Source organism: Lissotriton helveticus, chromosome 7 (assembly GCF_964261635.1).
Source record: "Lissotriton helveticus chromosome 7, aLisHel1.1, whole genome shotgun sequence".
Taxonomy (NCBI): Eukaryota; Metazoa; Chordata; class Amphibia; order Caudata; family Salamandridae; genus Lissotriton; species Lissotriton helveticus.
The window spans coordinates 4,617,805-4,630,640 of NC_136068.1; the positions used below are offsets into that span (position 1 = coordinate 4,617,805).

General features: G+C 57.4%; 1 protein-coding gene across 2 annotated transcripts in view; it reads right to left on the reverse strand.

The window, feature by feature from the left end:
* The window catches only part of NECTIN2 (nectin cell adhesion molecule 2), a 210,121-nt gene extending 197,948 nt beyond the window's left edge, over nt 1-12,173 (reverse strand). The window contains exons 1-2 of one of the 2 annotated variants that reach the window (XM_078651271.1): nt 12,001-12,173; nt 11,686-11,940 (exon numbers count right to left, since the gene is read on the reverse strand). In XM_078651271.1, coding sequence (XP_078507397.1) covers nt 11,686-11,743 — 58 coding nt within the window. In that variant the 5' untranslated portion in view covers nt 11,744-11,940; nt 12,001-12,173. The other variant, XM_078651270.1, reaches the window with a different exon arrangement.
* Between the last annotated feature and the right edge of the window lie 663 nt (nt 12,174-12,836).

Sequence of the window (12,836 nt, forward strand, 5' to 3'; positions counted from 1 at the left end):
GCACCGGTCTCCAACCTTCTCACACACAAGAGCTACTTATGTTCAATGAAAATCACACACGCTACTAATGTGATTAGTGTTGTACATATCAGACAAGATTACATTAGCGGCCACCCTATGCAAGATTACCAACAGTGATCACCTCAGTGTAGGACTGCCCTCAGGGATGCACCAAGCATTGGCACAACCAATAGGTCTCGCCTTTGGGACCGGAGCAGTCTTGAGCCAGAGCTATTGGCTTGGCAAGGTTTTTAATCTAGGTTACCCAAGCAGACCGATAAGTAGAAAGGAGAGCATTTGAGGTATGTCCCGACTGAGAGCTGACGTCCGTGATTAATCAAGGGAGACTACCGTAGAATAAACATACTCGATAGGTGGTAATTGTATAGAACACTGACATGTTGGAAAGCACATTATCACACGGTAAACACAGAACACGCAGCACCGTGTGCAAGCCAGCGGCGAGCAGAGGGCGGAAAGAAAGACTAGTGCAGTCAGCATATGGCCCATACTGGAATAAAACATGCAGCAGGAGCAGTCGGCAGGGCTGGAACAAAACCGCCACAAGGCGGGACAAATGTACACTATTCACCAACGAAAACTATTGAATTAGTAAAGGCAGACCGAGCACCCAATGAAAAGTGGTGGGCGTGTCCCACAGACAAATACAGCACGCCTCGCAGAGCGCACATGCGCACAGGCTACGCTCCATCTAATAAAAATGGCCTTCTCACTACTCCTGCGCTAGTGCACAAACAGGTTGTCTTGCACAATCAAAACGTTTGCACCATGGTGCAGAGGTACATGTGTGCTGTCTAACATAGGATTTGTACTGAAATCTATCAGACCATTTGTAAAGAGCACTACTTACCCGTGAGGGTCTCAAGGCGCTGGGGGGGTGAGGGGGGGGGCAAGCTGCTACTGCTCAAAAAGCCGGTCTTGAGTCTTCCAAAGGTCAGCAGGTCTTGGGTCTGTCCTAGGGGGATGGGGAGGGTGTTCCAGGTCTTGGCGGCGGGGTGGGGGAACGATCTGCCGCAGGAGGTCGCTCTTCGGATGCGGGGGACTGTGGCAAGGGCATGGGCAGCAGAGCGGAGCTGGCGGTTTGAGTGTAGAAGGGGAGTCATTCGTTGAGGTATGCTGGTCCGGTGTTGTGGAGTGCCTTGTGTGTGGGGGTGAGGAGTTTGAAGGTTATCCTCTTGTTGACCGGGAGCCAGTGCAGGTCTCTCAGGTGGGGTGTGATGTGGCTGCGGCGAGGGATGTCGAGGATCAGGCGTGCAGAGGCGTTCTGAATGCGTGAAGTTGTTTCAGGAGTTTGGCCGAGGCTCCTGGGTAGAGGGTGTTTCCATAGTTCAGCCTGCTGCTGACGAGGGCATGGATGACCGTTCTTGTTTTGGTCAGGATCCACCTGTAGATCTTGCGGAGCATGCGGAGGGTGTTGAAGCAAGAGGACGAGACGGAATTGAGCTGCTTTGTCATGGAGAGGGTGGGGTCGAGGATGAACCCTAAGTTGCGTGGTCGGTGTGTGTTGGAGCTGTTCCCAGTGCGGTTGGCTACCAGGAGTCGTCCCAGGCTGAGGGGTTGGATCCGAGGAGGACTTGCGTCTTGTCGGAGTTTAGCTTCAGTCGGCTATTCTTCATCCATACAGCGATGGCTTTCATTACTTCGTGTAGGTTGGTTTTGGTTTTAGGGGTTCTTGGTGAGCGAGAGGAGATGATGTTGAGGTTGTGCAGTCAGGCGACGTGGGCGAGTGGTGCCATGTAGAAGTTGAACAGCGTTGGGCTAAGGGATGAGCCCTGGGGTACGCCGCAGATTAGCTCAGTGGTTTTAGAGCGGAAAGGGGGGGTGGGGGAGGAGGACGCAATGTGTTCTGGAGGAAGGAAGTGGCCCAGTCCAGAGCTTTCTCTTGGATTGCAGCATCGTGCAGGCGTGTGCGTAGTGTGTGGTGGCAAACTGCGTCGAAGGCGGATGTCAGGTCCAGGAGGATGAGGCACGCGGTCTCACCGTTGTCCAGCAGGACGCTGAAGTCTTTGGTGGCTGCGATGAGGGCAGTTTCGGTAATGTGGTTGCTTCGGATCCTCGGCTGGGACGGGTCCAGGATGCTAACACAAGTAGCCAAGCGGCGTCGGTGAGCTGCACCTTCTCCTAGGTGACACGAGAAGGTGTGTATAGATTTCCCCTGACGAAGGACACCGCTGAAAGGTGGGGAGAAGGAGAGACACCGGAAGGCGGTTGGGGGGGGGGGGGTGGAAAGAAGGTGCAGGACCCGGAGTAGGGAGTGTTTAGAGAAGGCAAGATGGGAGAGAGAAGGATGATCCGAGGCACCGGTGCTCCTGGGGGGGCCCCGAGACATGCAAATCGGACAACTCGAGGGGGGTGGGGGAGGGAGGACACACAACCTGGCCAAGATGGGGGATGAGCAACAAGCTGAACAAGCCAGGAGTGGGGGAGAGATCAGCTGGACAGGCCAGGGGGGCAGAGTGGCCGAGAGACAAGCTGGACAATCTAGGCACACTGCCTGGCCCAGGGCCGCCGAGCCGGCGCAGCACTGCCTAGCCCAGGGCCAAGTCCTGTGTCTTGAGTTTTCCTGCAGGGCGGACCGGCCTCAGGGAGGGGAGACTGAAGGAAACACCCCGACTCTGAACACGGATCGAGGAAAAGAAAGAACCACCCTCAATGGAAGGTAGTAAGAGGTATGACAGGAACAGAAAACACACACTGGCAAAGCCAACTTATCCTGACCTGGAGACCTACTGGCTTTAACACTGGCCACCCCCGGGCACAACCCCAGCACCAGTGCCAGCCCTCCGCCCCTGTCCCAGCTTCCAAATGTAAATGTAAATGTCATGGTACTTATAGAGCGCACTGTCACCAGACGGTCACCTTGGGGTGTCGCCTATGCGGCTTCCTGGCGCTGATACTCATACCGCTGTGGAACCCCTCCTGGCTTTCCCTGTGAAGTGTCCACTCCTGGGCACCCCCAAGGTAAAGCCAGGCATCCAAGCGCTGCTGGGGCCGTTGTGGAGATTAAGCAAGCTATTGCCCAGAGTCACAGAGTGGGACCCATGGTTAGACTAGGCACCGAGGCGAGAATTAACAGGTCCGGGGAATTGAGCCCAAGACCCGCCGAGGCGGGAATTGAACCCTGGTCCCTGGCCAGAACTCTGCATCAGGGTCTGCCACTCTAACCATTGAGCCGCACTACTCTACACTTCTTCCACCCCCACCCCCTGTCCCAGCCTCCACCCCAGCCCTGCCCCCCCCACGATGCATCAATAGTTTCTGGATGATGCGGAACATCTCACTGATGAGGGGGGGCGGGGGCTATTTTAGGCCGGGAATGTACCATCCTGGGAAGTCCCTGCAGCCGGAGGCGCCCGTGGTACCTGGCACGAGGGAGGGGGTGGGTACAGGAATGAGGGGGGAGGCACGGGGGAGAGGGCAGGGGCTCACTGGAATGCCACCACCCCCCTTCCCAGCCCTTTATCTCTTAACCAAGAGTTCCCAGCACTGAGCTCCGACTCAAGACCCCCACTTGTTATGGTAATGACCCCCCCTCCTCACCAAGGAGGAGAGCCTCGTGCAAGGAGAGGGTTTAAGAGCACAGGCAGCAGCAGTGCAGGCTTCACTCGTGCACACACAGAGCCGGTGCAGCACAGGCAGCAGCAGTGCAGGCTTCACTCGTGCACACACAGAGCCGGTGCAGCACAGACAGCAACAGTGCAGCACAGACAGCAGCAGTGCAGCACGGGCAGCAGCAGTGCAGCACAGACGGCAGCAGTGCAGCACAGACGGCAGCAGTGCAGCACAGACGGCAGCAGTGCAGCACAGACGGCAGCAGTGCAGCACAGACGGCAGCAGTGCAGCACAGACGGCAGCAGTGCAGCACAGACGGCAGCAGTGCAGCACAGACGGCAGCAGTGCAGCACAGACGGCAGCAGTGCAGCACAGACGGCAGCAGTGCAGCACAGACGGCAGCAGTGCAGCACAGACGGCAGCAGTGCAGCACAGACGGCAGCAGTGCAGGCTTCCCTCAGACACCAGGCAGAGTATGACGAACAGTGAAGCTTCTCTAAGACGCTCCGGGTACATCAAGGGCGCGAGCACCGCAAGCATCCCTCTCACAAACCGAACAGCTGTATCCAAGTGAACCACAGTCCCACAGACACCAGCACTTCACAAGCCTGAAGGGTGGGTCCCACCAGGACCACAGACCTCCAGTACTGGACAAGAGCCGGACCAGGAACTCAGCCATAAACAACTTTCTGAGCATGAGGTCCCCTATTGTGGAGGACAAGGGTCGCCTGTGGCTTCAGCTGCTTCCGGCAACAATGGAAGGCCTGGAGGTCGGTAAACAGGTACTAACCGGTACGCGCACACTGCTGACACCACAGGCCCAGAGCAGGGGACGAGGCACGGCAGAGGCGAACAGGTGGGGACAGCACTGGCCAAGGGTACAGGGCTGCCAACCTCCACGTGCGCAGATCCAGCCAACACCACAACCACCAGCCCCAGCCAACGCCACACACCACCGGGGGCGCAGACGCAGCCAACACCACACACCACCAGACTCAGCCAACACCACCAGACCCAGCCAACACCACACACCACCAGGGGCACAGACCCAGCCAACACCACACACCAGCAGAGGCGCAGACCCAACCAACAACACACACCCCCGGGGGAGCAGACCCATCCAACACCACACACCACCGGGAGAGCAGACCCAGCCAACACCACCGGGAGAGCAGACCCAGCCAACACCACCGGGAGAGCAGACCCAGCCAACACCACACACCACCGGGAGAGCAGACCCAGCCATCCCACCGCAGGCGCAGAGCCACAAGACACCACCACACACAGCCCATCCTCCCGACTGCGCCTCATCCAGCTTCACTATTTGCACGCCACCTATCCAACACTGCTGCGTCTCTGGAGGCAGGTAGAAGACTTACGTCGCAGTGCAACTGTTGTGTGGCTCGGAGGCAGACTTACAATGTGGTGTGGTTGTGTCCCATTATTGCACAATACGGGTCATCTGCTGTGGGGTTTTGGCGGTTGTGTTGGAGAAGCCGGTGGAACCTTCTCCCAGACTGGCGCTGCTGGGGTATTCAACAACCTTGGGGTCCCGGGGTGGACTTGGGGATGTTGCTCGCTGAACAAGACCTAGTACGTCACTGGAACGCCACAAGCTCTCACAAACTTACGATGGACTGGTGCTCCAAGCTGGAGGTGCCCCTATACCAGCCCGGGAATGCCGGCATAGGCGTGCCAAGATATGGGTTTGGTGGTGGACTTATTCTGGACTCAGTGTGGTTGCATCCTTGGGGTGAGCTGGTGACCCTCATTCTGTGTTGTCGTACTCTGGGATTCGGCGTGGGATGGGAGAAGAGGTGCATTTGCTTGTATTTCTGTTCTTGTAAAATAATACAAACAGGTAACAAAAAAATCCCATGGATCTTATCTACATTTTTCAACTTGCGCTATGGTCAACACCAAGGGGAGAGCAAATCACGGACGGCTCAACACCAAGGGGAGCGCAAATCACGGACGGCTCAACACCAAGGGGAGCGCAAATCACGGACGGCGCAACACCAAGGGGAGAGCAAATCACGGACGGCGCAACACCAATGGGAGAGCAAATCACGGACGGCTCAACACCAAGGGGAGAGCAAATCACGGACGGCTCAACACCAAGGGGAGCGCAAATCACGGACGGCGCAACACCAAGGGGAGAGCAAATCACGGACGGCTCAACACCAAGGGGAGCGCAAATCACGGACGGCGCAACACCAAGGGGAGCGCAAATCACGGACGGCGCAACACCAAGGGGAGCGCAAATCACAGACGGCGCAACACCAAGGGGAGCGCAAATCACAGACGGCGCAACACCAAGGGGAGCGCAAATCACGGACGGCGCAACACCAAGGGGAGCGCAAATCACGGACGGCGCAACACCAAGGGGAGCGCAAATCACGGACGGCGCAACACCAAGGGGAGCGCAAATCACGGACGGCGCAACACCAAGGGGAGCGCAAATCACGGACGGCGCAACACCAAGGGGAGCGCAAATCACGGACGGCGCAACACCAAGGGGAGAGCAAATCACGGACGGCTCAACACCAAGGGGAGAGCAAATCACGGACGGCTCAACACCAAGGGGAGAGCAAATCACGGACGGCTCAACACCAAGGGGAGCGCAAATCACGGACGGCTCAACACCAAGGGGAGCGCAAATCACAGACGGCGCAACACCAAGGGGAGTGCAAATCACGGACGGCGCAACAGCAAGGGGAGCACAAATCACGGACGGCTCAACACCAATGGGAGAGCAAATCACGGACGGCTCCACACCAATGAGAGAGCAAATCACGGACGGCTCAACACCAAGGGGAGAGCAAATCACGGACGGCTCAACACCAAGGGGAGAGCAAATCACGGTCGGCTCAACACCAAGGGGAGAGCAAATCACAGACTGCATGTACCATGATGCAAAGGAGCAAACTTTTCTGGGATGTGATGTAGTGTCCGGCCACAACATTTTTCCTGCACAAACTGATTTTCATCACCTCCTTAATTATTAAACGTTCCTAATGTTCCTTTTTGTACAAAATGGTAGGGTCCAGGTGCTGAGAGTACGGCCCGGGTGCGGACGTAAAGATACGACTCGTAAATGACATCTGTGAATACCAAAAGTAGTAAAGTTAGACTTTTGTCTCAGACTGCCTTGTAGAACCCTGCCCTTCAGCCACTACACAGTAAAGTCGTTTACTAAACTATTTTATTATTTTGTTTGTCCACAGCTAGTTCATTGTCCCTAGTCCCGGTGTCTGTGAGCTAGGCATTGGTTCAGCAGACAATGTTGCTGCTGAAGAAGATATGAGAGACACAAAAGTTGCTTAATGGATTAGACGGTATTTCCGAATAATGGCTTTAGATGGCTCGGCTTACAAAAGAGGAAAAACATCAAAGAAGGGGTCTAAAGAACAGAAAATACTCCTGAGAAAGGAATGGGCCAGCATCAGTGGCGCAGGCAATCACTGGATTTGATGCTGTGACTGTAGTATTTTGTGGTGGTTCCCCTGGTGCAGCAGGCGGCCATCACCGAGTGTTATGTGGATGGGGGTCGTTGGATGCAGGGGGTTGCTTAAAGCCGCAGGTGGTTTCTGGGCATCACCGAGTGTTATGTGGATGGGGAGGTTGGTTTGCGGGGGGTTGCTTAAAGCCTCAGGTGGTTTCTGGGCATCACTGATGTTGATAGTGTCGTTGGATTAAAGTGGTTCTTTCAAAGTACCAGGTTGTTTGGGGGTTCACTGAGCGTTATGTTGAGGGTGTAGTTGGCCTGCAGTGGTTCTTTCGAAGTACCAGGTTGTTTGGGGGTTCACTGAGCGTTTTGTTGAGGGTGTAGTTGGTCTGCAGTGGTTCTTTCGAAGTACCAGGTTGTTTGGGGGTTCACTGAGCGTTTTGTTGAGGGTGTAGTTGGTCTGCAGTGGTTCTTTCGAAGTAGCAGGTAGTTTGGGGGTTCACTGAGCGTTATGTTGAGGGTGTAGTTGGTCTGCAGTGGTTCTTTCGAAGTACCAGGTTGTTTGGGGGTTCACTGAGCGTTTTGTTGAGGGTGTAGTTGGTCTGCAGTGGTTCTTTCGAAGTACCAGGTTGTTTGGGGGGTTCACTGAGCGTTTTGTTGAGGGTGTAGTTGGTCTGCAGCGGTTCTTTTGAAGCACGAGGTTGTTTGGGGGTTCACTGAGCATTATGTTGAGGGTGTAGTTGGTCTGCAGTGGTTCTTTCGAAGTACCAGGTTGTTTGGGGGTTCACTGAGCGTTTTGTTGAGGGTGTAGTTGGTCTGCAGTGGTTCTTTCGAAGTACCAGGTAGTTTGGGGGTTCACTGAGCGTTATGTTGAGGGTGTATGTTTGCAGGGGTTGTTTTAACGCAGCAGGTGGTTGTTGGGGTTCACCGAGTGTTATGTTGATGTAGTTGGATTACATTGGTTCTTTCAAAGCACCAGGTGGTTTGGGGGTGATAGCTGGGTTTTATGCGGATAGTGGGGGCGGTAGCTTCGCTTCCCCGCTCTCCATAGCGGGGTCTGCATCCTGGTTTCGAGCCCCCTTGGATGTTGCCGGTTTGCAGCAGTTGTTCACTTTCTTGCACAAGGGGCAGTTTCTCAGAGCTGCCCGAGGCAGACATTACGGAGTCACATGGGGCAGTTCCTGGACAGAGTCTGGGACTTCCCCTAAGCATCTTTCTGTGGGTTTTCTATTAGAAGGGGAGGAGAGGGGGGTGGTCACATCTATCTTAAGTAGAGATCAAGGCTTGAGGTGGACATTCAGGTCACTTTGGGACCAGTGACTTCTTGACGTTTTGTATTTGTGGGTGGAGTGCTGCGCCCCCACACCCACCCTCCCACCGGGTGAGGGGGCAAGTAGCCCAGTGAGGGCTTAACCAGGAACTTCCCAGAGGACAGGTGACGTCAAAGCGCTACATGACCACGGGTGGGGGGAGGGGGCGTCACTACCAGGGTTCTCAACAAAACAGATCGAAGCCGGCCTGCCCCCCCCCCCCACAGGAACAGTCTCTCCACCGCCCCCCCTCACAGCACACCTTGTCACCGACACGGGGGGAGGGGGCGGGATGGCTCACCGAGGACCCCAGACCCTCTGCATCCACGGCGAGCCCTCAGTCCTACCGCCAGCGCCCCGCACACCCTCAGATTGCTAAAGTGACCCTTGTTGGCCACACAGGTCCAACTAAAGCCCCCCCCCCCCCTCCCGAGGGTCATGGGGCACTGGGCTGTCTACCGTCCTCTACCCCCTTCCTGGCCTGCCTCCCAGCCCCCCCCCCGGGGGCTCGCTCCTCTTAGAAATGTTGAAAGGAGTGACGTGTGCACCCAGCGACCCCTGTAAATTCAATAAAACAATAAAGCGCAACTGTTTGCACAAGAGCAGCAGTGCCAAGTGCAGGGGGGGGCTGACGCGGGGAAGTGGGGGGGGGGGGGGGGATGAGGTACACGAGGAGAGGCAGGAACCCTCAATAGCATCCTTGAGCCGGGGAGCGCCATGACAACCCCCCCCCCCCCCCACCCCAGGAAGGTGAAAAACAGGAAATACCGCGCAGGCCTCCGAGCCATCACAGGGACATTCCTGACGCCCCCTCCCCCCCCCCCCCCCCCACCCCGCCCTCAGACTCAGCAAACTCCACCCCAAGAAAAATACGGATATAAAAATATTAAACCTTTCTATTTCTTTAAGAAACCAGACACCATTAGTAACCTTAAACAATGCCGGCGGTGTCCTCCACCACGACCACTTGTACATTGTACAGTTTCAACATTACAATGTTTCCCGACCCAGACCCCACACAAACCACAGCTCAAAGTCCCACACTTCAAACCTTCTACTAAAAACAGTAAAAAAAACTGACCAATAGAAACACAGCTCGTTCTGCTCCAATCAGGAGTCCAAAGTGCGGGTGAGTTTAAACAATTGAAAACAGCGCATTTCACCCCACAGGACCCAAGTGCAGGTGCCCAGCGGCTCCCACGCCCGCCCTATAGGGGACGCACTCACCGACAGTCTTACTGAGGAGAGGACACCCGCACCGACCCCGACCTTCATCCCTGTGGGGTCGACAACACGGACCACCGGAGACAGCTACACCTCGGAGCCCTGGACACCCCACTGTAGTAACATTACCCTAAGGAGCCCAGGACACCCGCTGTAGTAACATTACCCCTAAGGGACCCTGGACACCCCGCTGTAGTAACATTACCCCTAAGGGACCCTGGACACCCCGCTGTAGTAACATTACCCCTAAGGAGCCCGGACACCCCGCTGTAGTAACATTACCCCATAGGAGCCCGGACACCCCTCTGTAGTAACATTACCCCATAGGAGCCCGGACACCCCTCTGTAGTAACATTACCCCATAGGAGCCCGGACACCCCTCTGTAGTAACATTACCCCATAGGAGCCCGGACACCTCGCTGTAGTAACATTAACCCTAAGGAGCCCGGACACCCCTCTGTAGTAACATTACCCCATAGGAGCCCGGACACCCCACTGTAGTAACATTACCCCATAGGAGCCCGGACACCCCTCTGTAGTAACATTACCCCTAAGGGGCCCGGGACACCCCGCTGTAGTAACATTACCCCTAAGGGGCCCGGGACACCCCGCTGTAGTAACATTACCCCTAAGGGGCCCGGGACACCCCTCTGTAGTAACATTACCCCTAAGGGACCCTGGACACCCCGCTGTAGTAACATTACCCCTAAGGGGCCCGGGACACCCCGCTGTAGTAACATTACCCTAAGGAGCCCGGACACCCCGCTGTAGTAACATTACCCCTAAGGGACCCTGGACACCCCGCTGTAGTAACATTACCCCATAGGAGCCCGGACACCCCACTGTAGTAACATTACCCCTAAGGAGCCCGGACACCCCGCTGTAGTAACATTACCCCATAGGAGCCCGGACACCCCACTGTAGTAACATTACCCCATAGGAGCCCGGGACACCCCACTGTAGTAACATTACCCTAAGGAGCCCGGGACACCCCGCTGTAGTAACATTACCCTAAGGAGCCCTGGACACCCCGCTGTAGTAACATTACCCTAAGGAGCCCTGGACACCCCGCTGTAGTAACATTACCCCATAGGAGCCCGGACACCCCTCTGTAGTAACATTACCCCTAAGGGACCCTGGACACCCCGCTGTAGTAACATTACCCCTAAGGGACCCTGGACACCCCGCTGTAGTAACATTACCCCTAAGGAGCCCGGACACCCCGCTGTAGTAACATTACCCTAAGGAGCCCTGACACCCCGCTGTAGTAACATTACCCTAAGGAGCCCTGGACACCCCGCTGTAGTAACATTACCCTAAGGAGCCTGGACACCCCGCTGTAGTAACATTACCCTAAGGAGCCCGGGACACCCCGCTGTAGTAACATTACCCTAAGGAGCCCGGACACCCCGCTGTAGTAACATTACCCTAAGGAGCCCGGACACCCCGCTGTAGTAACATTACCCTAAGGAGCCTGGACACCCCACTGTAGTAACATTACCCCCAAGGAGCCCTGGACACCCCGCTGTAGTAACTGGTTTGCAGGGTATACACCCTCCTCACACACTTTAGGTGGAGAGGTGTGGTGCTGTGGCCAGGGTCACGCACACCTTGGGTTCCTCACGCACACTTCGGGCACCTCACGCAGTTTTGGGCACGTCACGCACACCTTGGGTTTGTCACGCACTATTTGCATCGACCGTTCAGCTGATACCCGAGCTTGACACAAGTTACCCTTGAACCCCCCTCTCTTGCAGGTGAACAGGACATGGGGGTCTCGTCCCCCCCCCCCCCCCGTGCAGCTCGGAGGGTTGGGCAGTGGAGGCCACAAGTGCGTCATCGAGGAGACACCTGGGCCGCAGGTAGAGCCGAGGGTGACCCCCCCCCCCCCCCGGGGTGGGGGACAGGAAGAGGAGGGACTGGGCTGAGAGCACGGGGGGGGGGCAGCGGTGCCTCGATTGAGGGGTTCGCGGAGGTGGGGGGGTGCAGCTGCCCCCAGGCACGGGGGGGGGGGGTCGGTTAGGAGGTGAGCGGCTCCCATGGGGGGGGGGGGGACCCCCTTTACTGGGGGGACCCGCTGCTGGAGGGGGGCTGCGGAGGTCGGGGGGGCATCTCTGGGGGGTGACTCACCGTGTCCGCACAGCAGCAGCAGCAGCGGCAGGAGCAGCAGCGCCGCCCGGGGGCCCATGGCGGGGGCCCGGGGTCCCTCCGGGGTCTCTCTCGGCCTCCCTCTCCCTGGAGGTGTCTGCTGGACGCCTGGGGGTCTCCTCGGGGCCCCTGGTGTCTCTCTCGGGCCCTTCCCAGGGAGGCTCTCCCAGGCCCCTCTCTCCCCCTCTCCTCGGGAGCGTCTCTCTCTCTCTCTCCTCTTCAAGGCCTCCGGGGTCCCTCTCTCTCTCGGGCCCTTCCCAGGGAGGCTCTCCCAGGCCCCTCTCTCTCTCTCTCTCTCTCTCTCTCTCGGGCCCTCGCTGCGTCTCTTCCACCCTCTCCCAGGGAGTCTGTCTCTCTCTCTCTGGCCTCCTCGGGGCCCCTGGTGCCTCTCTTCCTCTTCCTCCTCCTCGGTGAGCGTCTCCTCTTCCTCCTCTGCTCTCTCTCTCCCTCCAGTCTGGATCTTCCCTCCTCGTGTGACGCACCCTCTGCTCCTCCCCACATCCCAGCCCCCCCCCCTGCTCCGGGCCCTCCCCTCGCCCCTCCCCCCGCCGCTCCCTCCTCCCAGGCCTCAGCCCTGCCCTCACCTCACCCATCGCATTGCACTCTCTGCTGCAGCATTCATAGCGCCTGCTCCCGCTCCCGAGGCGCTTGAGCGCGCGCCATCCGTGGCCCGGCACTGCAGGGGCCAGAGGCGTCACGTGAAATGTTGGGGCCCCCTGCAACACGCGACGAGGGGCCCCTGAGACGCCCATACCGGCCCGAGGCGTCACGTGAAATGTTGGGGCCCCTGCAACACGCGACGAGGGGCCCCTGAGACGCCCTTACCTCTCAGATACTCACAGGATTTGGGCTGAACCCTCCCCACCCCCACACACACAGTGAGAGGGTTCTGCACTTACTGCGTCCGGAGCCAAGAAACCCTTTTTGGGTAGCTGCTGCGCCTTACAAGTTCAATAAATAAATAAACACAAATAAATATGGGGTATCTGCGATACAGGGTGGGGCGGTTACACCCCTGCCTGGGCCACAGGTAGTATCTGGCAATGGCACCCCCATTTATGCAGCGGATTGAATGACCCTTCTACCGAGGAAACGCAAACTATGCAGGGCCGGACTGGCCTTTCATCCCGCCG